General features: G+C 42.4%; 1 protein-coding gene across 9 annotated transcripts in view; it reads right to left on the bottom strand.

The window, feature by feature from the left end:
• The window catches only part of SAMD12 (sterile alpha motif domain containing 12), a 527,847-nt gene that overhangs the window by 216,618 nt on the left and 286,020 nt on the right, over window positions 1–25,209 (bottom strand). The window contains exon 5 of one of the 9 annotated variants that reach the window (XM_055546362.1): window positions 12,631–12,674. The exons of the other annotated variants lie outside the window; for them this stretch is intronic. Coding sequence (XP_055402337.1) covers window positions 12,646–12,674 — 29 coding nt within the window. The 3' untranslated portion in view covers window positions 12,631–12,645. Of the gene's footprint in view, window positions 1–12,630; window positions 12,675–25,209 lie in introns of those variants that run through there. 9 annotated transcript variants of the gene reach the window in all.

Here is a 25,209-nt window from a genome sequence, read left to right as displayed (position 1 = left end):
TGAGTAAAGCCAAGTTTGGTTCAGTAACAATTTTAGGGTCTAAGAAGCAGAGTTTGGCGAAGCATGTTCCCTGAGCTTCTGAGCTCCACAGAGCCACTCTTCCAGTGCACAGATGAGATTTTTATGCAACAAAATAAGCTGGCAAGTGTTCAACAGCAGGGTGGCTGTGGCCAGCTCCACCCTCACGGAAGAGTCCAGCTGGCTTGTGCTTCCATCCATCCATCCCCTACCCAAAGCTCCATCTTTCTCTGGAAAGAAGCTGGCATCAGGCTTGTTCAGCTTTCTGCATTATGATCACAAGTGGATCTCTCCTGACAGAGAGGGAAGGTTCATGAAGACCTGACACTGAAATTGAATACTCCCAAGTTGAAGAGTGACCTCATCCAGCCCTGTCTTTTAGAATATCATCAAGTGATAACCCTTTTGTTTTACAACTTACAAATGAAGGACAAAATAAAGTGTCTTATGGTCAGTCTGGGTCAGGGGAGTCCTGAAAACAGTGGACCACACTTAAAAGGCATCTGAGTCACTAGCAGCTCAAGAGACCCTCTGAAGAACTGGGGTTTATGCATTTTACTTGCCTCTCACCTCCTCTCTGATCACTGGCCCCCCTTGACTTCCACTAGGTCATCTCTACTCAAATCACACTGTACTCAGCGTCCAAATAGCCCATCACTATGCCTCTGGTGTGTGTCCCATTCCTTCATGCCTATTCTGCAAACCAACAGTCATCCTTCAAGATGGTGCCCAAATGCCAACTCTTCTGCAAAGCACTCTTTTTTAAAAATAATTTTATTTATTCATTCATTTATTATTGGCTGTACTGGGTCTTTGTTGCTGACAGGCTTTTCTCTAGTTGTGGTAAGCAGGTTTCTCATTGCAGTGGCTTCTCTTTTTTAAAGAGCATGGGCTCTAGGGTGCACAGGCTTCAGTAGTTGTGGCTTCCGGGCTCTAGAGCACAGGCTCAGCAGTTGTGGCCCACGGGCTAATTGCTCAATGGAACATGGAATCTTCCCAGATTAGGGATCGAACCTGTGTCTCCTGCATTGGCAGGTGGATTCTTTACTGCTGAGCCACCAGGGAAGCCCTGCAAAGCATTCTTGAATGACTTTGGCCACAGTTAGACATAGAAACATGGTACTGGGGCAGCCATTAGTACTATGCTATTGCATTAGAATTGATCTGTGTTTATATCTCCATTTATGTTTTTATTCAACAACTAGATATTGGCTAAGTGACATGAGTGGGTGAGCTCTGTGAGGATAGAACCTGTGCCTATCATCCCTGTGACCATAGACCTCAGCTCTGCACCTGTGTAAGTTATGAGCACAGTCCATAAAAATGATGGAAAGATAAAGCCTAGCTCTTTGATATTCAGGAATGACTAGGCTCATTTTATAACAGAGAGGAGCCCACCTTTGTATCTAACATATGTAAAGAAGATACCACAGTTTTACTTTTTTAAAAAATAAATTACCCTTACTGTCAGGAATTTCTTCTCAAATCTAGTTTGAACTACACCTCCCATAATTTGAGTCTCCCCTTGATCCTCCCTTGCCTTGAAAATGACAAAATGTTGCTCTCCATCACCATTCCAATATTTGAAAATTATTCTAAAATTTTCTCAGCTAGTCCCAACTAACAAAAATATGTGATGTTAAGTCCAGGTTCGATGCAAGATACAGGATGCTTGGGGCTGGTGCACTGGGATGACCCAGAGGGATGGTACAAGGAGGGAAGTGGGAGGGGGGTTCAGGATGGGGAACACGTGTACACCCGTGGTGGATTCATGTTGATGTATGGCAAAACCAATACAATATTGTAAAGTAATTAGCCTCCAATTAAAATAAATAAATTTAAATTAAAAAAGAAATTTCCAACATATAAATATAGGATCTTTCTACACTTCTGAAGATCTTATTTTAATTTCCCTTAGTTATCTTTCATCATTTCCATTGTGGAGGTTTTCCACATCTTTGTTCAAAGTTTTTCCAATAAATTTATTATTAAAAAAGAAAAAAGAATCTCAATTAACTTTATTCTTATAGAGCCCAGTTTTCAAGCCTAGATATCCTTGACAAATACCTTTCTCCTGGGGACTGAAAGTCTTTGCATCACATGTCACTGTTGTGGGACCAAAAGCTTCCTAAGTTCGGTAAAGGCACAGCGTTAGTTAGAGGAAGAGACCTCCTAGATCTAAGAAGAGTGTATGGGCCTCAAAGACCCTTTACCTATTGTGCAGCATTCTTGATGTGGCTGTTAGGCCCCTTATGGTTGTCTTGTCCATTTTCCTCCAGGCTTTCCTTCCCTTTCTTTTGTGCACGTGACTTTGCAACTCTGCACTATGACACGTTTCCCTGATCTGCTGGGTTTGAGTTTGTTTTTCCAAGTAATTGTCTTTCTGAAACACCTGAGGGGCTGGCAACAAATTACTTTGTCTTGAATCCCAAGTATTAATATAATGTCAAGGAGGACCTGCCACAAGATTTTCAGGAATTACTGTCCCACAACTTAGTGTGTTATGGGTTGAAATGTGTCTCCCCCAAATTAATATATCAAAGTCCAAATTCCCATCAGGTCAGAGTGTGAGACCTAATTTGGTGGTGTAGATGGAATGATGTAAAAGATGAGGTCACACTGGAGTATTGTGGCCCCCAATCCAAAATGACTGATGTCTTTATAAAAGGGAAAACTGGGAGAGAGGCATGTGAAGACTGGCATTATCCTGCCATACAAGAAGCTACCAGAGAGGTAGGAGAGAGGCCCCGAACAGAGCTTTCCTGATGCCTTCACGTGGATATTTGTTGCTCTAAGCTACCCAGTTTTGGGCACTTTGTTAAACTAACTCATCATGGGATACACTACCTGCTTGCTTAGTTTATCTGGCTATTCTGAAGGGGGCAAGAAAGTTTCCCTTTAAAATTTACATCGAGTGTTCAAGTTATATCATGCTGTCTACTGCCCTGGGAATGATTAGACTTGGACATTGTCCTCGGCCCTGAGGAGGACAGCAGTGAGAATGTAGCAGGAGGGACTGGCTGGAATAAGGAGGAAGAGAGAAGGAACAGAACATAGATCTCCACTCCCTCAAAACCTCCTAATATATGCAGAATGGTGTTTATTTGCATATTACAAATTAGTTACGGTTTGGCAAGATCAATAATCTGCTCATAATCACACACCCAGAGAGTAACTGCACAGACACTGGAATCCAGATCTGTCCGACTCCAAAGGCATACCAGGATTTTCCTTCTGGGGAAAGTAACCGAACATCAGGATGTTACCAAAGAAAACTGACCACTATCATTTTCTTATCTTGTATGGGTAGGTTGTGATTGTTTTATCTGAAGTCAAGCATATGGACAAAAACAATCTTTCCAAGTTCTTTTTGGGTCTTCGATGTTTTGTTGCTGTTCAGTTGCTTAGTCATATCCAACTCTTTGCAATGCCATGCACTGCAACATGCCAATCATCGGTGTCTTTCACTATCTCTCAGCGTTTGCTCAAATGCATGTCCATTGAGTTGGTGATGCTATCTAACTATCTCATCCTCTAGGATGCTTATGGCTACAGAACAGTCTTCATGAATGGAGGAAGAAAGAACCTCATGCTACAGAAATTTTTTCCATGTAGTCCTCATTTGAGAGTTCAGCTCTCTGGACTAAGGGACAAGACTATGCAACCAAGAGGGTCCTTAATCATTGCTGGCTTGGGACCAGTAATCCATGTTACATGCTAGTTTTGCCTTTACACACCAGTGTCTCTTCCATGTTTTGAGTCCCAAGGAACTGAGTGATTTCAGACCTCTTAGAAGCAGAGAGACCAAGCATGCTATCTTGATATGCTTTCTTTAACCTCATTTCACCTTCTAGTCGCCTCCTGCAGATTAAGCAATAAAACTTTTTATTCACTACTCATCTAAAGACAGGGAGGGATCTTGGGCCATAAGAGTCCAGATGTAAACAAAATCACCAGGGATGGAGGGTCACAGAGGAAACACTCCTCACAGTTAAGAGCAATGCACAGACCAATGGAAAGTGGTAAAACTTAAAAGAATAGAAACAAAACTAGCAAGCAGGCTCTACTTTCAGAAATATGAAAGTTCTTCCCCTTTGAAACTGGAGCTCTGCAGTTAGAACTGCTGATGAGGTTCATGGGTCAGTGCCACGGTAATTACAAGCTAATCACCACTTACTAGCAACAGTTTCTGTACTTGCTCTTCAATTTAAAAAGAAAAACTTTATTTTTTATAATTGTACCTAATTATCAAGACAGTGAGTTTGTGATTACTTTGGAGTCCAATGATACGATGATGAAAAAGCTATGCTTTAAAACAGAAAGTGGCCCTTGATAAAGATGACATTTTCTTCTCAAAGCATTAAGATATTGATATTTTTAAACTGTGAGGGATGGGAAAGACTTTGGGTTGCAATGTTGTTGCTTTTACCTTTCCTTGTGGGATTTCTACTTGAAGGAGCTCAGAGTCTACTGAAGATAGGAAATAAACTACTGCTTAGGTATTTCACCAGGTTCTACTAACAGAAAGTCATTTCCACCTGTGGGGATCGGCCTCCCTGGGCTAGAACATGAGTCTACTGCTTGGAAATTAACCAGATCCTGGCATCACTCTCTGACAAATTCCTGACATCCTTGTGGTGTTGCTATGTAACACAAACAAAAAGAAATCTTTCAAAACTCCAAAACATGGTAAGCAACGCTCCATACAATGTTGATCATATCAATATATTGTCACTGATACTCAAGCTCCCCAGGAGAGTAAAGAACAAGAAGCCACTTATCTTTAAACAAAGGTCTTTGCCTCCTCTATCTCCCACCTCCTAAAGTCCTCGGTATAAAGAAAGAAAAAGAGAAAAAAGGCATGAGCTGACACTTCGCCAAACTGACTTGGGGTGGAAAACAAAAGGCAATTCCTCAAAGCCCCTGTGGGCCAGGCTGATGAAAATCAGTGACTTCCTCATCACTCTTCACACACAAAACAACTCTGGTGTTTGCCTTGAACTTTTCAGCTCTGGCTGCAGCTCTGAGGGTTAGTGTGATGAAGCAGTCTTGCTGCTGCTTCTGCAGTCTCTGTCAGCAAAGCCTGATGGAACGATGCGTTAGTGATTCTGTTCCTGCTTTTCTGACAGGTCCCTGAGGGGGCTTCTGAGTAATTGTGCCTGGCCTTCCACAGCTCTAATGGGACATACCTCCCTTCTTCCTCCTCCCACCAAAGCTAAGACCTCAACCCAGCATGGGGAAGCTATCTATTTAGGGTGAGTGGTTGGCAGCCTCCTGCCCTATTCTGGCATCTTCTGAACTGTGTTTCCTTGAAGCTTGTCATTCCATCAGGATATAGGTATAACAGTAGCTCGATACTGACAGAACGATGTTTCTGAATAAAAGAATGTGCTACCTAGGAGGCATAACCAGTATTTAATTTGCTGCCTGTGTTCGATAGACTGTGAGCTCCTCAAGGGCAGGAGCCGTGTCTCACTTGTCTTTGTAGCCTCAGTCACTAACACACGTTCATTTGTTCATTCATTTATTCAAAGCTACTTACTGAGAGCTGGAGATACAAGATGAGAAAGGCACAGGCTCCTACAAAGAATTAGATACTTCTTTTGCCCCACAGGCTGGACTGCCATGGAATAAATATATCTTCTAATATGTTACAAGAGACAAAAATATCCCTCAAAATAAGTAATACAAAAGCAGACCTATCTTACTCCTAGGCTCCTCGAATGTCAAAGATGAACAGGTCCTGCTTTTACCGATAAGGAAGGCAACTCTCAGAAAGAGCTGACCAATCCTTGATCTTGCGCTTTCTTCACCTTGAGCAAGGTGGCCCATGGAAGATAAAGCACTTCAAGCAGAAATTTCCATTGCTCCCTGCAGCCCTCCTGCCCTCAGAACCCAATTTTGTAATGTATATGCATTTATTTTTAATATTCTAATTTTCCAAAGTTCACATAACTTGAGGAGATCTCCAGACTGGTTTAAATAAGGATTGATAACCCAAATTCCCACAAGAGCCAGAATGTAAAATGACTTTGAGAAAGTAAGGCCAGGGGAAAGAATGAAGGTGAGAAGAGAGCAGAGAAGAAATACAGGCTCTTGTTTCAGTTCTCTACTCCAAATAGATGGCTTGAGCCAAGGAGTTTCCTCTTGCCCATGTTTTTGTTGGGTAGGAATTCAAAAAGGGCTCAGCTGGGTGGTCCATCCTTGATCCATATGATGTCCCCTTATGGGGGTGGAGGGTACATTTCCAAGATGGCTTCTTCGGTCACGTGTCTGGCATCTGGGTGATCTGTTTTTGGGGGGTGGGGTGTGCCACACAGGGCTGGTAGGATCTTAGTTCCTGGACCAGGGATTGAACCCATACTCTTGGCTGTGAAAGCTTTGAGTCCTAAGCACTGGACCATCAGGGAATTCCTTCTTGGGTGCTCCCTGACCTTTATTTTTCTCCATGTGAAGTCTCTTCTAGAACATCTTCCTGTGGCTTGGGCTCCGCACAGCATGGTGATCTCAGGGCAGGTGTGCTTGTTATGTGGGTACACTTGGACGAGTGTGGGAACTAGATACTGCCAGTTTATGCCACATGATAATGGTCAGAGCAGTCACTCAGCCTCCAAGGGGAGAATACCCAAGCACCACCTCTCAATAAGAGGAATGTTAGAGAATCTCCAAATGTCTTTAGTGTGCCTCAGTCTGTTTCAAAGAACAGCCACTAGGTACCAGGCTGTTGCATTGGTGGACTGTGGTCCCATATGAAAAAGTTAAAAAATTTTAAGTAGAAGATGGAAATTTATATTTAAAATATAAATATTTTAAATTATTAACTCAAGTTTATGAATTATTTCAAATTAATTAATGAGATTAATTCACATTTTCTGAAAAACTCTGTTGTCAAATATGCATGTTGGCAGATTCTGGCCGTGCCCAACACTATGCACTCTGGGCTTCATGCACTAAAAGAAATTCTTACAAAGGAGCTTTAGGAAAATGCTGACACGTATTTGGATATTTTCTGCCTATAACTGAAAATAAAGATCTTAAGGGCATTTTATCATCTTTGACAACAGAATTTTACTGAAAACACACCAGTAGGTAAATGAGGGATCTTCCTATATAACTCTATCATGACCCACAAGAGAAAACTGAATGTCTCCTATTCTGAGAATTCCCTTCTCCCATGTCTATCTTGGTCAAAACATAGTTTGATGAAATGTAGAGTGATTTCCATTTCTTGTTGAATTTGACTCAGAACCAGAGATACAAGATATGATGGCGGTAATGACTTCATGTCTCAAAGGAAAGAAAAACAAAAAGTTCAGAAACCAAGTAAGAAGTCACTGATATAAACGGTCCAAGTTCCATATGAGTACGTTTTAAACTTTAGTGACTGACTCACCTTCTGAGTCAGGAGAATCAGGGGATGTTGCAAGACACAGCACTTTTGAGTCAAAACTCCAGATGATTCTGAACCATACTGTGAAAGTCGCTCAGTTGTGTCTGACTCGTTGCGACCCCACGGACTGTACAGTCCATGGAATTCTCCAGGCCAGAATACTGGAGTGGGTAGCCTTTCCTTTCTCCAGGGGATCTTCCCAACCTCGGGTCCAAACTCAGTTCTCCTGCATTGCAGGTAGATTCTTTACTAGCTGAACCACAAGGGAAGCTCTAACCACATTGCTAGTACTCAATTATGGGGGGAGGTTTTGGAGAGAGAGCTGGGCATAGCTAAAGTATGAATCATGACCGCCCCCCCTTTTTTTTTAACGCTTACCATATGATTTTAATGGCTTTCTCAATGAACACAAGCATTCATAAAGTTCAATTTCAAATGTCTAATTACATAGTTAATGAAGTTATTCATTTTTGTCAGATCAGTAACCTGGTACCTTATTTGCTTAAAAGGGATTGAGCAATCTATTAACTCCAACAACAAGGAAATGTGCAATTGAAATCTAGCGTTGTTCATGCATGATTATTGTCTCAACAGGCAGAAATCTGTTGTGAACAAAGCTGGAGATCAGCAAAGCCCATATTTAATTGGATGGAGAACCAAAGTTGCACTGCAGTTTGCCAAGAAAGTAAAATGTGCATCTATCAAGGGTGGTTCTAAACTCTGAAAGGTCTTGATTTCTAGATTGATGAATCACACCTCCTTTTATGAGCTGGTAGCTGTGGCAGTAATGGGGCCAAGAGAAGAAAGTGGGCTCCATCTGCCTGACTCAGTGGGGAAAATGTGCTCAGAGTAGCAGGCAGGGTTTCTAAGCCTGGATTAGCATTCACTGGCTAACTTAGCTCAGGCAAGTCATCCCTTCCTTGTGGCTTCCATTTCCTCTTCTGTACGATGAGGAGGGCCAGCGAGGGTTATAACAATAGGGAGCACAACTGTCCACAAGCCATACCTGAGATGGAGCCCGCTCACCCAGACCACCCTGATCTCCACTCAGCCCCGGCCTCCTAGTCCTCCTCTGTTCAGCCCTGCCCACCGCCCACCCCCCCCCCTCCCCACCCCCCACCTCCAATCCTTCTCTGCTCAGCCACATCCAACAGAATGGAGCTAACACCTGGGTTGAGACCAAATCTGTAGCCCTGGCAGAGGATCTCTGAGGTCTCCTCCTGCTTGCGTGCAAATTAGGGTTTGGGAGGGAGAATCAGGTAAAAAGAAACCACAAAGAGTAGTTTTGGAGGAGGGAAAATACTTTTAGGGGCAGGAACTGTCCTGGTATAGAAACATGCAATCTGAGAAGAGGGAGAGGGGGAGCACACAGCTTGCCAGTGAATTTTAGACCCATCCTGGTTATCACGGTGATGGAGGTCTAGGTGTAGTCATCTTCAGCGAATTCTAGCAGGACCATTGGCTTTGGGGAAGGCAGGGCTGGGATTAGGGTGAGCAAAATCATGGACAGACACATGCATGAACCTGGGCGTGGGGGCCTCCCTTATATTTTGCACCAGGCCCCTCATGCACCTCACCCTAGTCCCAGCCCTGAAGAGGTTGCATTATAGGACGATGGTGCTGCAGGCTTGTGTGAAGTTGCCACCTATTTCACAGACCCCTGGGGGCTGAGTGGGAGTGGGTCTTGCAGGAGGGAAAATACAGATGGATCAGCTCAGAGTAGGCCAGGACTTCCACAGATCTGATTTACTAAAGGGCATTTGGTATTAAGGGGAAAGGCTTTGGATCGGTGTTGGGTTAGCTGTGTAACTGCGGTTAAGTTACTTAACCTCTTTAAGTCTCAGTGTTCAAGTCTTTCAAATGAGAGTAAGATGGTCTTCTAAGCAGGAATGCTGTGAAGACAGAGAAGGCATACATGGCACCTGGCAGACAGTACTCCACCATTACATGGAAAGTCTTCTTTCCGGCCTCCATTCCACCCTGAGTGTCAGGAAATGAAACAAAACAGGGGCAGCAAGCTTCTTGCCAAAAATGGATGTGGAAATGCACGTCCTTGGGCAGAGGAAGCCTAGCAGGTCTTGACACGCACTGTTGGCTTTCTGAATCACCACTGCTTTCTCTTGTAACACCTCCCATCCTCCCATCCTGCTCAGGTTGGACTTGATCGGAGGTGGATGGTACAATGCCAGGATCTCGCCCACTAGGAAAATTCTCCCAGTGCTGCTCCAAGGCCAAAATTCCAGGAAAAACATTTATGAACTCTGTGTCATAGGCCTGCTTAGTAAGAATTACAGCTACCACTTAGTTATGTGATCAGCGTGTGCATGGCCCCTGCTGGGAATCTATGAACATTATCCACATCAGCCCTTCCTCATCTCAGTCTACAGATGAGGAAATAGAAGCAAACATGTTTCATGACTATAGAAATGGACTGGGAACTCAATCTGTTCCTGAGTTCTTAATCACTATTTGCTACTGAAGCATCATCATTCTGGAAATGCAAAGAACCCAAGAAGAGTTTGTTATTTGCAGAGAGTTTGAAGATGCAGAGAAGAATCAGCACTTGAGTGTGAAAAACAGTGTAACAGTATAAAGCAGCTCAGACAGTCAGCTCCTTGGGGCAGGGACTTTGTTTTATTCTTTTTTTGTATCTCCATTTTTGAGTACATTGAATGGCTCTTAGCAGGAGCTCAACCACTGTGGATACGGATGTATAAGGAGATAAAATAATCATGTGAAGCATATGTTACAGATAAGAGACACTGGTGGGAATTCAAGGTCCAGGGAGGTCCACAGTGGTGCAATGGAGAGGGCCAGCTTCATGGAGCACTCTGTGAGCTGGGATTTGGAGAGTTCAACAAGATCAAAGAGGATACAAGAAACACATAAATGAAGGCATGATCCAGTGTGAGCACACAGCACTGGGACTATAAGGAGGACCAACTGTTTAGTCCAGTTGCCAAACAGCCTGCGAAACCAGTAACTGAATGGTTCTTGGTATAGGACTGTATGTTATCTAGAAACAGGTCAACCATGGCTGTGAGAACAAGGTCAAAGGCAAACAGTGTAGGCAGGTCTAGACATACAATGTAGGGAAGTGAGCTGGAGTGGGCTGGTCTGCAGGAAGTACAGTTCCCCACCCATGGTGGAGGATATGCAAATATAACTTCTGGAAGCTGTGAAAAACACCAGGAGGACAAGTCAGCCATGAAGAATGTGAGGAGGAGGGGCACCAGGGACAGGGCTGGAAGGAACACATGCTGGGGCTGATTACCCTCTTCAGCTGGTTTTTCATCCACCAGAGCAGCCTACCTGCTCTCGGGAGACCCTGGGCACATCTGTTTATTCTCTAAAATGAACTCAAGGAAATTGTATTTACCAAGGGATAAGCCCACAGGCTCAGCCATGAGGCTCAAAAAGCCTCCCTTTACTAGAGTTGTCTAACTAGATATATAAAACAATTCCTATGCACAAATATAATTTGACATGATACATTTCATACAAATGCTAATATAATACACATCTATATAAACACTTTTATCCTGGGCTAAAGAGGTAAGGCTAAAAAATGGAAGAACACTGGGGCTTCCCTGGTGGCTCAGTGGTAAAGAATCTGCCTGCAATGCAGATGTGGTTTGACCGCTGGTCCAAGAAGATCCCACATGCCACGGAGCAACTAAGCCCGTGCAACGCGATGACTAAGTTGGTGCTCTAGAGCCTGTGAGCGGAAACTACTGAAGCCCACGTGCCTAGAGCCCATGCTCCGCAACAAGAGAAGCCACTGCAACGAGAAGGCTGCACACTGCGACTAGAGAGTAGCCCCTGCTCGCTGAAACTACAGAAAGACCCAGCACAACCATAAATAAATCAAATAAGTGAATCTTTAAAAAAAAATGGGAGAACTTGAAAGTTGGTTTCATCCTTATTCTTGCCACCCAAATGTGCCAAAAATGTGATAAAATTGTAACCAGCCAGTTGTGCTCTGTCACTGTTTAGTTAATCTGGGTGTCCCAGCCAGGAAGGAAATCACTACTTGGTAATGACTTCCATGTGGGCCTCAGGAACCCTAACATTTCTCAGAGGGGTGATGTGGGGCGATCACCGCCTCTAACTTGTGGGGGTAAGGATGTGAACAGCTCATCCTTACCCACACCATACGCTCTGGACCCCCAGTGGGTCACATGTTGTTAAAAGTCATGGTTGTGACAGGGGTCCTTAAGAACATCCCAGGTTTGCTGACTCACTGCGAGGACCAGCAGGACTCAGCAGAGAGTTGGGCTCACAGCTAAGATGTATCACAACAAAGGGATGCAGAGCAAGATCTGCAAAGGGAAAGGCCCCCGGGAGGAAGTCTGGAGGAAACCAGCACAAGTTTCTGAGTATCCTATCCCCAGGGAGGCACACAGGATGCATTTAATCCCTCCAGCTACCAGTTGTGACAACACGTGTGAAGTGCTGTCTACCAGGGACGCTCATTAGAGAGTCACTGCCCAGAGATTTTTTTTTTTTTTATTATCAGGATCTGGTTACACAGGCGTCCTCAGCCTGGCATGTACCAAATTTCTAGACTCCCGGAAGGGAAGCAAGTACTCAGCATGAATGATCTTGTATGGACAATTTAGTCACATGGGCACATGGGCCATTCTGACCAAAAGGCGGTGGGAACTCTCCTGAAATCCATTTGGGGCCAACCTCGCAAAAAAAGCAGTCTCAGTCTTGTTATGCTAATTTTCTCCCATACAATAGTCTTACTCAGTCTAGAAAACTGTGTGTCAGGGCCACCTTTGGGAGGTTAATAATACACATTAGCACATGAAAGTGCTTTGAGAAGTACTATAGCGTAAAAGACTGGCTTTAAATTTTAACCACCATTTTCCAAACCTCTTTGGTCATTATCCTTTAAAAAATACAGTGCTTATTACATCCTTTTGGATACTAGCGTTCTACAGAATATGATTTGGGAAATACTGCACTAAGTGTATGAACCTGAATTACTTCTCTGGCTTCGGCTTTCACCATTTATTAAACACACTCATAACAACAGCTGGCACTTATATTGCTCTGACTGTGTGTTAAGAGCTTTTTTATACAATAACTCATTTAATCTAATAAGAGGTTGGATGAGGGAACCTCTAAGTGGGGTGAAGCAGCGCAGCTGGGGGAGACGGTGAAGACTCTGAATCACTGCCCGAGATCACGCCCCAGCTTTGCCAGTTACCAGCTGCAGGACAAGTTCCTCAACCTTGGTGTGCCTTGGTTTCTTTATCTGTGAAATGAGAAAGTGCTTAATACACAAGAACTGCTGCACGTGTGGTTGCTGATTTTTTTTTTTTTTTTTTTAAGTAAATGAACTTCTTTCCAGCTCAAGCAGCTTTGATAATTTGCTCTATGCCGTGAACCACAGAGGGGCACCAAAAATAGACTTGTGGCTTCAGAGACTAAGGGATGGGACAGTCAGATTAAGGTGGCCTGAGGGAACAAGAAAAGCCCGGGGTGGAGCCTGCTCCAGGTCCCAGGAAGCGGTGACACCCACGGCCAGTCAAAGCCAAGGCTCACGCCAGGGCGTAGACACAGACCATCATCGGCCAACAGGCACTATTTCCTGAGAGTCTAGGACTGAGGCCAACAACATAAGTGATCTGCTTTTGACTGTAAATAAAGCAAGACTCCAAACAGCCTTCAGTTAAACCTGGTGATTTTATCCATATGGTGGAAGAAAGGGACCTTGCAAGAAAATCCCCTCTGAATCAAGATTCAGACAGATCTACGTGGTGGAAAAGAGAACAGGGAAGGATGCCAAATTGAAAAATGACAAAGTGCCACCAGGAAAAAGCCAATTTTTAATATGCCTTAACACTTTTTTCTCTCTCTCATCTCAAGTTACCTCCAATTGAGGAATGTTCTATATAACTGAATAATCCTTCACTGAGATATATGGAGAGTCAGCAGCGTCATTCTGGAACGTGAAGGACAGTGATATATTTTGTAGTGAGTCGATAGTCACAGGTGGGTGTAGAGACTGGGAGGAGAAGACCCCTCAGCATGCTTGGGTGTGCTAAAACCGTTGCTTAAATAAAGAATTTTGCAAGGACTTGGTGAGGAAATTATGCTATTATCTCTTTGAGGCAAGCCAATGTTTGTCATACCCCTGTTTACACAGATAATTCCTTGTGGCCATTCTCCTAGGACTCATCTCTCTCTCTCTCTCTTTTTTTGCAGGATCTAGAACATTCCACACACTTTCACTGTGCCATCCATGCCTGTCAATTCCTAATTAACACTGACCTCAGTGCTTGGCTCACCATTTAGGTCCAAAAAACCTGTGTTGAAAAAATGTCATTTATTCACAGATCTGTCTGTTTTCAGTATCCAGTGTTGGCCTCCTTGTCTAGCAACATCTGATGGGTCAAAGCCTGTTTATCTCTGAATCCTGTGTTCTACAAATGTCTTTTAGATGAGTGAATACATACATGCCTCAATTTCGGGATCCAATGCAATAGGACACACACAGAAGGGCTAATTGTATTCTGGTTACCTCAAAATGGATCTTCTTACTTGTGGGATGCAAGTTTTATAAAACTTACATAGGTTGGTATTTGGATTCTTAAATGTGGTACTTAAAATAGCCATATTTACCATGGGAATCCTGCCTACTTCTCGAGAGCTAGCCCTTTCCGCTTTTACTTTTCTTGCTGTCATTCCTAGTTCTGATTTTTCTACTTTACTCTCTTTAATCACATCCCATCACCTCCCTGACATCTCTGTGTGATAATCTCTTATGCCAAGAACACAACCTGTTCTTTCTTGCCATGTTGGAAAGAAGTCTTCAAAGCTCACTTTTCCCCCCATGACTTCATCTTTAGTAGCTATATGCTTCTTCCTCTAAATATTAATGAAAAAAGATTTAAATCTGGTAAATTTATACCCCTGACATTGACTAAGTACAGTGAAGTACTTACAAAGGAAGTGCAATGAAGGCATCAACCACTTAATGACTGTGGTCAACACCTTTTAGGGTGTCTGTCCATCTCACCATGACCCCAGGGGATGTCTTTAGACAGCTACGGAGACAGATTACAATCCTACTGTTGGCTGTTGTTGATTGGATCAAAGCTGGGTGAGTCAGGGGTTCCTGTTCAGGGAATATGGAATTGGGTTGGGGTGGGGCAGAAGATAAGTCGGAGAAGAAAGGTGAGAAATTGAGAGCATTTGAGAGAGTTCTGAGGGCTTTAGTCATAGTGAACTTGAAAGAGTGAGGCATTGTCTGTTATTCTGTGACTTGGGTTGCAGAGATACTGTGATTAGAAAATGAGGTCAATAAAAAAGGAGAAATGAGAGAGAGGAGGAGAGATAGACAGATGGAGAAAGAGAGAGAGAGCAGGCTATTGTCTAGATCCCAGTTCATAGTTCTATTGAGTTGGCCAAAAAGGTTATTGATTGCAGTTTTTCTGTAAGATGTTATGGAAAACCCAGAATGACCTTTTTTTCAATATTAAATGTTTTTATTAAATCATTTTAAAATAATAAACCCATTACACGGTTAATCTATGTTTTATGAAATAAATATTTTCCAAATTAAAAAATCAGTGAAGAGTGACATTCCTTTACATTTTTTTCAAATTTTCTTAATATCTGGCATACTTAAAAAAAAATTCTCACATCTTTTTTTGCATTTTTTTTGTAGTTCATTGACTTTTAATTGATATAATTTTTTTTTCTAAACACACACAAATTAGAAATATAAAATTTGGTACCTAATCTATATTTTTTTCTATGCTGCTTCTCTATCCTCAAATTTTAGCATTTTATTGTTATCAATATCTCATAATTTTTTCTTTGAAAATTTTTTAGTGGCAGCATGGTATAGTCATGTGGATAACTGATGTAAATACTTCTCTTTTTTTTGCTTATTTTTGCTTTCTTTTTAAAATTTATTTATTTTTAATTGGAGGATAATTGCTTTATAATTATTGTGCTGGTTTCTGCCATACACAACAGGAATCAGCCACAGGTATACGTGTGTCCCCTCCCTTTGAACTTCCCTCCCTCCTTCCACCTGATCCCACCTCGCTAGGTTGTCACAGTGCTGGTTTGAGCTCCTTGCATCATACAGCAAATTCCCACTGGCTATCTGTTTTACATAAGGTAATGCATATGTTTCCACGCTACTCTCTCAATTTGCTCCATCCTCTCCTTCCCCTACCATGTCCACAAGTTGAACGACCTTTTTGCCCAAACTAATATTTCTACCCGAGGCCCTGTTTCCTGCCTCTTGGCTCTGAAGCCCAGTCAAAGACTTCTTACCTATGTGTATTACCAAGCCCTGTTGTTCTACTGAAGACACTTTTGGCTTTCTGTTCTTTGCAACCACAAGAATCCTAACTCATCTAACAGGAAAACTGATTACAAATAGGATTGTCAACAATAACCTTATGTGCATTCAACATTGTGCACATTTATGAACTGCTTATTATTATTAATACCTACTACAAGCAAGTACAAGAGAAAAGCTGCTGAAGCAGCCATCCAAAGAACTAATAATTGGGCAGCAGCTGAAGGTTAAAAAGCAAACCAGGGAAAGGGAATGGGTTTCCTGAAATGATAACTTATATGAGAAGTCATCATCAGATCACTAGTGATGATTCAGTTTACAAGAGTCCATGAGGATCGGATGATTATAGATCAGGAGGACAGCAGCGGGAAGTGTTATCAGGAGAGAATAAAACAATGAAACAGATGGATTGCTGTGTTTAAGATGAAGATTACAAGAGCACAAAATACTGGCTCTGCTCAGGTGGTTCCCCAAAAAAGAAATGGCTACTGTCTCCATGGGGCCTAAGAAATACGCTTCACTCTTACAGATGCCGATATAGCATTATGCAACTGTCAATTTAATAATGGAAGTGCCGCCAAAGATTCATATTTAACAAAAACCAAACGTAATAGACAATGGGGAAAGGTGGGGACCTGAACTAACCAACCATGTTTGAGGAAATAATTGAGGCAATAAAAAGATCAATAGGAAATCAGGCCATTCTCCAGGACCTAAGGATTTCTCAGGGGAATGTTTTAAAAGAGGAGCATTTTATGAACTCATCCCATTTTTAGCACACTAAGAAATGTAACTCAGGTCACTGTCATCACTGCAGAAATGGATACACAAGGAGACTCCAGTGAACTGCAGAGCTAGTGCATACATGCGTGCTTAGTTGTGCGCGACCCCATTCACGGTAGCCCACCAGGCTCCTCTGCCCACGGCAAGAATACTGGAATGGGTTGCCATCTGGCTGATAAAAAGGAACTTGGTCACACTGCTCTTTACTCAATGTAGCCCTGCAGATATATCAAGAACAACAGAAACATTGTTCCAGGTCAGAAAAATGCAGTAACTATGTTGCTTTAGAAAATTTGGAAAACAGAGGAGTGCAAAGAAGAAAATAAAAAGCACCCTCAAACAACCATCCAGAGATACCACTTAAAATTTTGGTGCATTTCTTTTCAGTTTTCTTTTTTTCCCTATAAGATACACTCACACATCTACTGTGTATACACTAAAAATAACATTTTAAACTTCCTGCATATGCTATTTTCATATTCTTCATTTAATGTCTGGTGAGAACTTTCTCTTATCATTGCATATAATTTCAACACTGTACACATTTAATTATATGGTTTTGTCATAGTTTAACCAACACATTAGATGTTTATATAGTTTCTACTTTACCATTTGCTGTGGACTAAATGTTTGTGTCTTCCCAAAATTCATATGCTGAATCTCTAATCCCTAATGTGAACATATTAGGAAGTGGGACTTTTGGGAGGAAAAATGAGGTCATGAGGCTGGAGCCCTCATGAATGTGATTAGTGCCCTTGCAACATGAGCCATGAGAGAGCTTGCTTTTTTCCCCTCTCTGCTACTTACAACACTGCTACCTGCTACCCCCAATTATGGAAGGAGGCAGCAAGGAAGAAACTGTCTGAAAACCAGGAGGAGAGTTCTCGCCAGGAACCGAATCAGCTATCACCTTGGTATTGGACTTCCCCATCTCCAGAACTATGAGAAATAAATTTCTGTTGTTTAAGTCACCCAGTCTATGGTATTTTTGCTTTAGCAGCACAAACTAAGCCACTACTTTTTTAAACATTAAAAAAAAAAAAGAGTGTTGTTTATTTCCACCTCCTTCCCTGTCCCTTCCCCTCATGATCCATTCTCACCTTTTCTGTCCGGTCCTGCTCTAGAAGGCTGACTCCTGTGGAATGCATTACCTGTGACCTCATGCCATCTTGCTTCTGGCTGTTTCTATCTAGTGAGGGACCAGCAGGAGGCAACAGGCAAGAGGTTTGGCTATTCTCTCATCCCCTCCCTGCTTGGACTGATGGTTCTGCACAGGCTACACCACTCTGCTATGGAGTCTGCAGTTAGCTGACCCCTCTCCCATGGCTACAGCTCTCTGAAGACTCCATGAACACAGTTTCTCCCTTTGCTCCTTCTGGCTTCTGCTTCTGTTAACCACTGGCTGACTAAACACCCTCATGGGTTCCTTTAACCTCTGATAAGTAATTGCTTATTTAAAAAAAAAAAACCTAAAAATTATTTGGCAGTGCTGGGTCTTATCTGTGGCATGCCCAATCTGATTCCCTGACCAGGGATTGAACCTGTGTCCCCTGTAATGAGACTGTGGAGTCTTAGCCACTGGACTACCAGGGAGGTCCCAGTAAATGCTTATTAATTATCTTTAGATTCTCATCTGATTTGTATTGAAAGTTTCAATGAACACCTAGTATACTATGTGGTATAACTCTGTGGAATTCATTTATTTATAGAAAGCATAACAAAATCAACACTATGTTACCCCTGTTCCAAATATGCAAGGCTTCATGCAGGTGAAATACTTATACCAAATGTAAAATAGAAGAATGGTCTAGACTCAGGAACCTCTTCCACTTTCAGAAAGTCTCAGTCATCTGATTTCCCTCAATGCCTTTCCCTCTGTGATGTTCACAAAGCTCTCACTTTCCCCTCCCTCAAAGCCTCTGCTCGCGCTGTTACCCTAGCTAGAGTGGCCCTCCAGTTTCCTCCCTACTTCTAAGCTCAGGCTGGAGTCTTACCTCCTTCCTGAATTCTTGGAGCCCACAGCCATCTCTCCTTAGAATTACTGGAGCTGCACTGCTCAATATGGTAGCTAGTAGCCACATATGGCTGCTTACATGTAAATTAAAATGAAATTAGAAATTCAGTCCCTGAGTCATGCTAACCATATTTCAAATGCTCAATAGCCACAGGTGGTCAGTAGCTACTGTAGTGAGCAATGTGAATCTAGAATATTTCCATGATGTGAGAAAGTTCTATTGGACAGAGCCATCCTAGAACACTTAATTACGCATGACTCGACTGGTGCTGAGTGCTGTACTCAGTCATGTCCGACTCTCTGCAACCCCATGGACTGTAGCCCACCCAGCTCTTCTGTCCATGGGATTCTCCAGGAAAGAGAACTGGAGTAGGTTGCCATTTCCTACTCTAGGGGATCTTCCCAATCCAGGAATTAAACCTGTGTCTCTTCCATCTCCTGCATTGGAAGGCCGATTCTTTACTACTGCACCACCTGGGAAGCCCCATGTATGACTCCAATGAGTATTAAATTAAACACTCTTGTATTGTTCTCTAGTTGCAGAGTCAATGAAATATAGGGAAGAATCTTCACTCTGAGTCCAAACAGCATTGGGCACACAGGAGATGCTTAGCAGATATACCTGCTGACCTGAGTAATGACCGTGACTATTTCTCAGCGGAACATTAAAACACAAGGAATTATTAACAATGGAATCTAGGGAATAGCAATGGCAGAGTATGGACAGTTTGCTGGTAGTTGTGGTAGGGATTTTTCTGGTCCCACAATGATAAAGGCAAAAACACTATGTTTTGTAAAATGTTCTCATAAAGAACCTCTAAACATTAGGAATGATTCTTTAACAAGTTATATATCCTGATCAAATGAAATCATCAAAAGGACCCAAATGCATAGCTATCTTTAGAAGCTTCTAAACCACTCTCCAGACTTGTTCACAGACAATGAAAACTTGTCTTTAGGTACTGCTATAGTAATGATTGTCATTCTGATTGACAAAGAGCTGGCCAATGTCAGAAGCAATTTAATGGCAGTGTATATATATCCTATACAATGTCCAATCTCTTATCTCATTGGCTTGAGATGATTGTTGAACTTTAACAGAAATTCAGTGTTTGAGTGATTAGGACAGTCTTATAAAACACATACCTCATCTTTTTACTCATCTCTGCAAAGAATATCTTCTTAGATGTGGGTTCTCTTCCTATCTACCATTTATTCAGATCTCCGACAAATCTTTGCAAAACTCTGTTTGAATCCTATAGCAACTCTGAGCTAGATATTTTTGTTCTCATTTGACAGCAGAGAAAACTTACCTTCAGAGAGGATCTGACGTTGCCTCCTAGGTGATGAGGGACAGAGCTGGGGTCATAACCTAGATTCTCTGACTCTGAGGTTCATTCTTTGGGTCACTTTCCAATCCTTTATCCTATATCAACAGAAGTAATGCTGGGGTGGGGGGTGGGGGGCTAGCCGAGGACAGGGTGGGATGGACAGCCTCATAATGTCACTCCATGATATCTCTCCTCAATATCCTCTCTCATCCCTCTCAAAGCCCTTTCTGATCTTCATTTGAACAACTTTTATCAGAAGAGACTCGAGATGGGTGACCTAGTCAGGAAAGCACACCCAGCACTCTGAGAGTATGCCCCTGCAGTTCTCTTATTTGACGTAAAACAAGACCTACTGTAAGTAAAGGTCAGGAAGGCTTTGTGGTCAAGTGACTGCACCCCCCCCTTCCCCCAGCATACTGGACACATGTATTCTGATGATTCCTAAACCTACAGGTTTGTGCTCATCCTTCACTGGAGCTCCACACTCAAGACACCCGCTTTCTTACGTGTATCAAAGGCACTTCAGACTTAACAAGCTCCAAACTGACCTCTTCACGTTTCAGTCCATCCTCTGCATCACACTCCCCCTTCCAGGCTCCCCGACCTACTTGGCAGCTCAGGACAGGAACCGGGACTCACTCTGCAACCTCCCTCAGTCACACCCACTCCATCACCAAGTCCTATTGAGCCTACCTGCAAACAGAGCCACCCTGTTGTCTCATTCATCTTAGTGGCCAGCACCCTAGTTGTAACCGTCACCTGCCTGCCCTCACCTGGATTTCTGCAAAAGTCACCGACCTTCCCAGCTCCATCCCGCCCTTCTCCAATCCATTTTCCCCACAGCTGCCAGTGTGATCTTTTACAATGTAAATGAGATCTCCTAGCTCCTCTGCTTAAAATCCCTAAATGGCCTCTCATTTTACTTATGGAGCGGCTATTCCAGATCCTCACCGTGGCTCCCAGGCCCTCAGGATCGGGCCCCTGCTGTGTCTGGGCCGTGTGATGAGCTCTGAGGTCCGGTCTGTGGTCTGTGTTCAGTTTCTAGGTAATGCTAACCTCTATTATGCTCCAAAATTTGGCACATGTTTTCCCATTAGCCTGCTTGTTCTTCCTCTACTCTACCTAGCAACCCTTATTTCTCCTTCTTGTCACCACTTAAATGTCACTGTTATTCCCCAGCCTAACGTAGAGCCACTCTTCACATTTTCAATGATTTCTTCATTACCCTTGATGAAACTTCATAGCCTACACACAGGCAGACACACACACACACACACACACACACACACACACGCACCTCATTTCCTGTGGGCAGGACCCCAGAGAGGGATGTGCTACCTGAACAATGCTGCAGGGGGCAGTGCAGCTCCCTTGGAGATGCCTCTCTGGTATTGGACAATGGCGGCCATGCTTCTGAATCTAAGGAGTCTCATATAACTCTCACCATAGACTGTTTCCAACAACCACTGGCCAACTTTGTGATGTTCCTGTTGGCTTTCATTAGGTCCTTTCAAGGCAAATTTGAGTCCCTACAGAAAGCAAATTTGAAACCTTAAAAGTCAATGTGAGGGGAGGGGTGGCAGAGAGGCTCCAGAGGTAGGGGAGATATGCCAACACACTACTGTAAAGCACTTATTCTCTGATTAAAAAAATAAAAATTTACATTATTAGAAAAAGTCAATGTGAGTCTCTTCAGAACTTGAATTGTTATATGTGCAAAGATGTACTTTTTTTTTTTTTTAACTGCAGTTCCAACACTCCCTTGCATGTCTTTTCTTCATGTTATTATGGTCTAAACTGGTCACCAGATGACAAAATTAATGGTAGAAAGAGGCCAAAGCAGAAAAAATATAAGCAAGGAGCACAGTAAACTTAGACTATGAAGAAAGATTGCTGATTGATTGAAAATGTTCCAGAGTAGTAGCCCCATGCTCATGGGCCGAGTATACATTAAGGTGAGCTGTAGCAGCCAACTGCATGACTACAGAGTGGGACAGTTCAGAGAATGGATAAGATACAGGTTAGTAACTATATTGGATAGTTATAGGTCTAAATAATTTTTTTAAAGGAAACATTTAAGAAAGAAGTAGTTATAATGAATCAGTGCTGCCAGGGATGGCATTAATGAGATGTGACTATATTTACATGCAGCCTTCTTTCTTTTCTCACATCCACCTCCCTTTGAGGTTCTAAAATCAAGTGGGTCATTTGTAGAGATGTGGATGAACCTAGAGTCTATCATACAGAGTGAAGTTATGTCAGAAAGAGGAAAACAAGTATTGCATATTAGCACATATATATGGAATCTAGAAAAATGGTACTGATGAACCTATTTGTAGGGCAGAAATAGAGAAGCAGATGGAGAGAATGGATGTGTGGACCCAAGGTGGGGGTTAGGAGAGGGTAGGACGAATTGGAAGAGTGGCACTCACATATTTAACTACTGTATATAAAATCAATAGCTAGTGGGAAGCTGCTGTATAACATAGGGAGCTCAGCTTCATGCTCTATGATGACCTAGGTTGGTGGCGGGGGGTTGGGAGGGAGTTTCAAGACAGAGGGGATATATGTATACATATCGCTGATTCACTTTGTTGTACAGCAGAAACACAGACAACATTGTAAAGTGATTATACTCCAATACAAATAAAATAAAATCACCCAGGGCAGGGACCATTTCCGCTCTATTCTGAACTGTAACTCTAGTACCTGGTATGGAACATGGCACAAAGGAATCATGAAATATATTCACAGGGTATTGCATTATTAGAAAAAGTCAATGTAAGTCTCTACAGAAGTTGAATTTTTATATGTGCAATGATGTACTTTTTTTTTTTTAAAACTGCAGTTCCAACACTCTCCCTTGCATGTCTTTTCTTCATGCCATTATGATTGCACCTACACGCTTAGCATGGTGTCTAAGAGTGGGCTTCGAAGAAAGCCTGTTCAAATCCTTGCCCTGTCACTTCTGAAACTGGGACCTGGTTCAAGTCTCTTCAATTCTCTGTGCCTCAGTTATTTTATCCACTAAGCAGGGAAAATAATAGCTTCCATCTTAAGAGTCTCATAGTTGTTGAAAGGATACAATGACAGTGTAAACAGAGAGTTTAAAACAGAGCTGATACATAATAAATATATAATAAAGGATAGTGATTGTTGCTGTTGTTGCTAGTCACCCTGGCCTTACCTGGGACTAAGGATTCTGGATTTGTGGATCAATTTTAATATGACTCTAAGAAGTTAAAAGTCTAAGTCTTTGAAACACTCACTGGACTGAAGGATCCTTGAAGGCAGGGTTGTCTTGAATCAGTATAGTATTTAGCATCTAATATGTACTCAGTAAATGTCTATCCAATTGAATACTCTATGAGCTACATTTCGGGGTCTGGGATGGTGCTCCTAAGCTGAAGCCATTCTCCTACCTTTGTAAACAGCCAGTCACCTTCTTCTCTCCACCTGGGCAGTAGGATTTCTGCCACGGTCAACACTTTCCACACCCATATCAAGGGACAAAGAAGTCAACTCTTTCTCAACCTTTCCTTTCTAAGCCGAGAGCTTGAATGGAATAGGCTCCCCAGAGTCTAAGCAAGAATTATGTCAATTATCTGTATTCTCACAGCACTTATTATCTACCAGGAACTATTTTAAGGATGAGGAAACTCAAGTACTGGCAGTTCCTAATCCCAGTGCTGGTTGAATTCAACAGACTGACTCCCAGCCCAAATGTCTCTCACATTAGAAACTGCCGAGTTGTCAGAATTTCCGCTCTTATTATGATGCAGAGAAGAAAACAAATGACTTCAAGATTAACATTATGCCTATTCCATTAAGGAGTAACTTGTTAAGCTGTTGGAAACTCAACGGTCAAGCCCTTAAAACCCAGTTTTGTGTTCAGACAACTTTAGATAAAAAACAAAACCCCCGAGACTCCAGATGGAGTCAAAGCCTGTTTGCAGTTCAGCAGGGAAAATGGCAATATGTGTCATGAAGAACACAGTTATTTTTAATCACAGAGCTACTCTTTACACCCATCGGGATTTTGTCACAAAGGACGGGTGATTAAGAAGTTCATTATTTGTAGCTGTGAGATCACCAGAAAGTCTAAATTAAAGTCTATCAGTGCCAGGTGGGCATCAGCACCCTTTCCCATCCTTTCAATCAGATGGAGAACTGCTTTCTGGTAAGAACTTAAGATAACATTTATCCCCTTTGGTATGTGTTCTGGAAAAGCAGATGAGAACTCTTTAAGAACCAGTGCATCAGTCTTCTGGAAAGGGAACATGATTCTCTCATGCCAGAAAGACTCTAGTGAGTCTTCTGCAGCTGGCCTACTTGTCCAATTGCAAGGACTGCATTATTCATCACTGAGTCCTAATACCTAGCCTGACACATAATAGGCACTCAACAAAAGTTGTTGAACTAGTGAATGAATAAGTATGTTTATTCCATTTTCATATCCTAAGCACCTATTATAATGTTGTGTGTGTGCTAAGTCATGACTGACTCTTTACAAACTCATGGACTGTAGCATGCCAGGCTCCTCTGTCCATGGGATTTCCCAGGCAAGAATACTGGACTGGATTGCCATCTCCTTCTCCAGAAGATTTCCCCCATCTAGGGATCAAACTCACATCTCCTGCATTGGCAGGCGGATTCCTTACCACTGAGCCACCTGGGAAGCTCATTATAAACTGTGTCTATATAATGTCTAATATAATGGAGAAGCTCTATACAGTCAGCAAAAACAAGACCAGGAGCTGACTGTGGCTCAGACCATGAACTCCTTATTGCCAAATTCAGAATTAAATTGAAGAAAGTAGGGAAAACCACTAGACCATTCAGATATGACCTAAATCAAATCCCTTATGATTATACAGTGGAAGTGAGAAATAGATTTAAGGGCCTAGGTCTGATAAATAGAGTGCCTGATGAACTATGGAATGAGGTTCGTGACCCTGTAGAGGAGACAGGGATCAAGACCATCCCCATGGAAAAGAAATGCAAAAAAGCAAAATGGCTGTCTGGGGAGGCCTTACAAATAGCTGTGAAAAGAAGAGAAGCAAAAAGCAAAGGAGAAAAGGAAAGATATAAACATCTGAATGCAGAGTTCCAAAGAATAGCAAGAAGAGATAAGAAAGCCTTCTTCAACGATCAATGCAAAGAAATAGAGGAAAACAACAGAATGGGAAAGACTAGGGGTCTCTTCAAGAAAATCAGAGATACCAAAGGAACATTTCATTCAAAGATGGGTTATAAAGGACAGAAATGGTATGGACCTAACAGAAGCAGAAGATATTAAGAAGAGATGGCAAGAATACACAGAAGAACTGTACAAAAAAGA

The sequence above is a fragment of the Bubalus kerabau genome, chromosome 14, assembly GCF_029407905.1.
Source record: "Bubalus kerabau isolate K-KA32 ecotype Philippines breed swamp buffalo chromosome 14, PCC_UOA_SB_1v2, whole genome shotgun sequence".
Taxonomy (NCBI): Eukaryota; Metazoa; Chordata; class Mammalia; order Artiodactyla; family Bovidae; genus Bubalus; species Bubalus kerabau.
The sequence above is the reverse complement of the archived record's forward strand: the minus strand, read 5'-3'. Positions and strand labels throughout refer to the sequence as shown.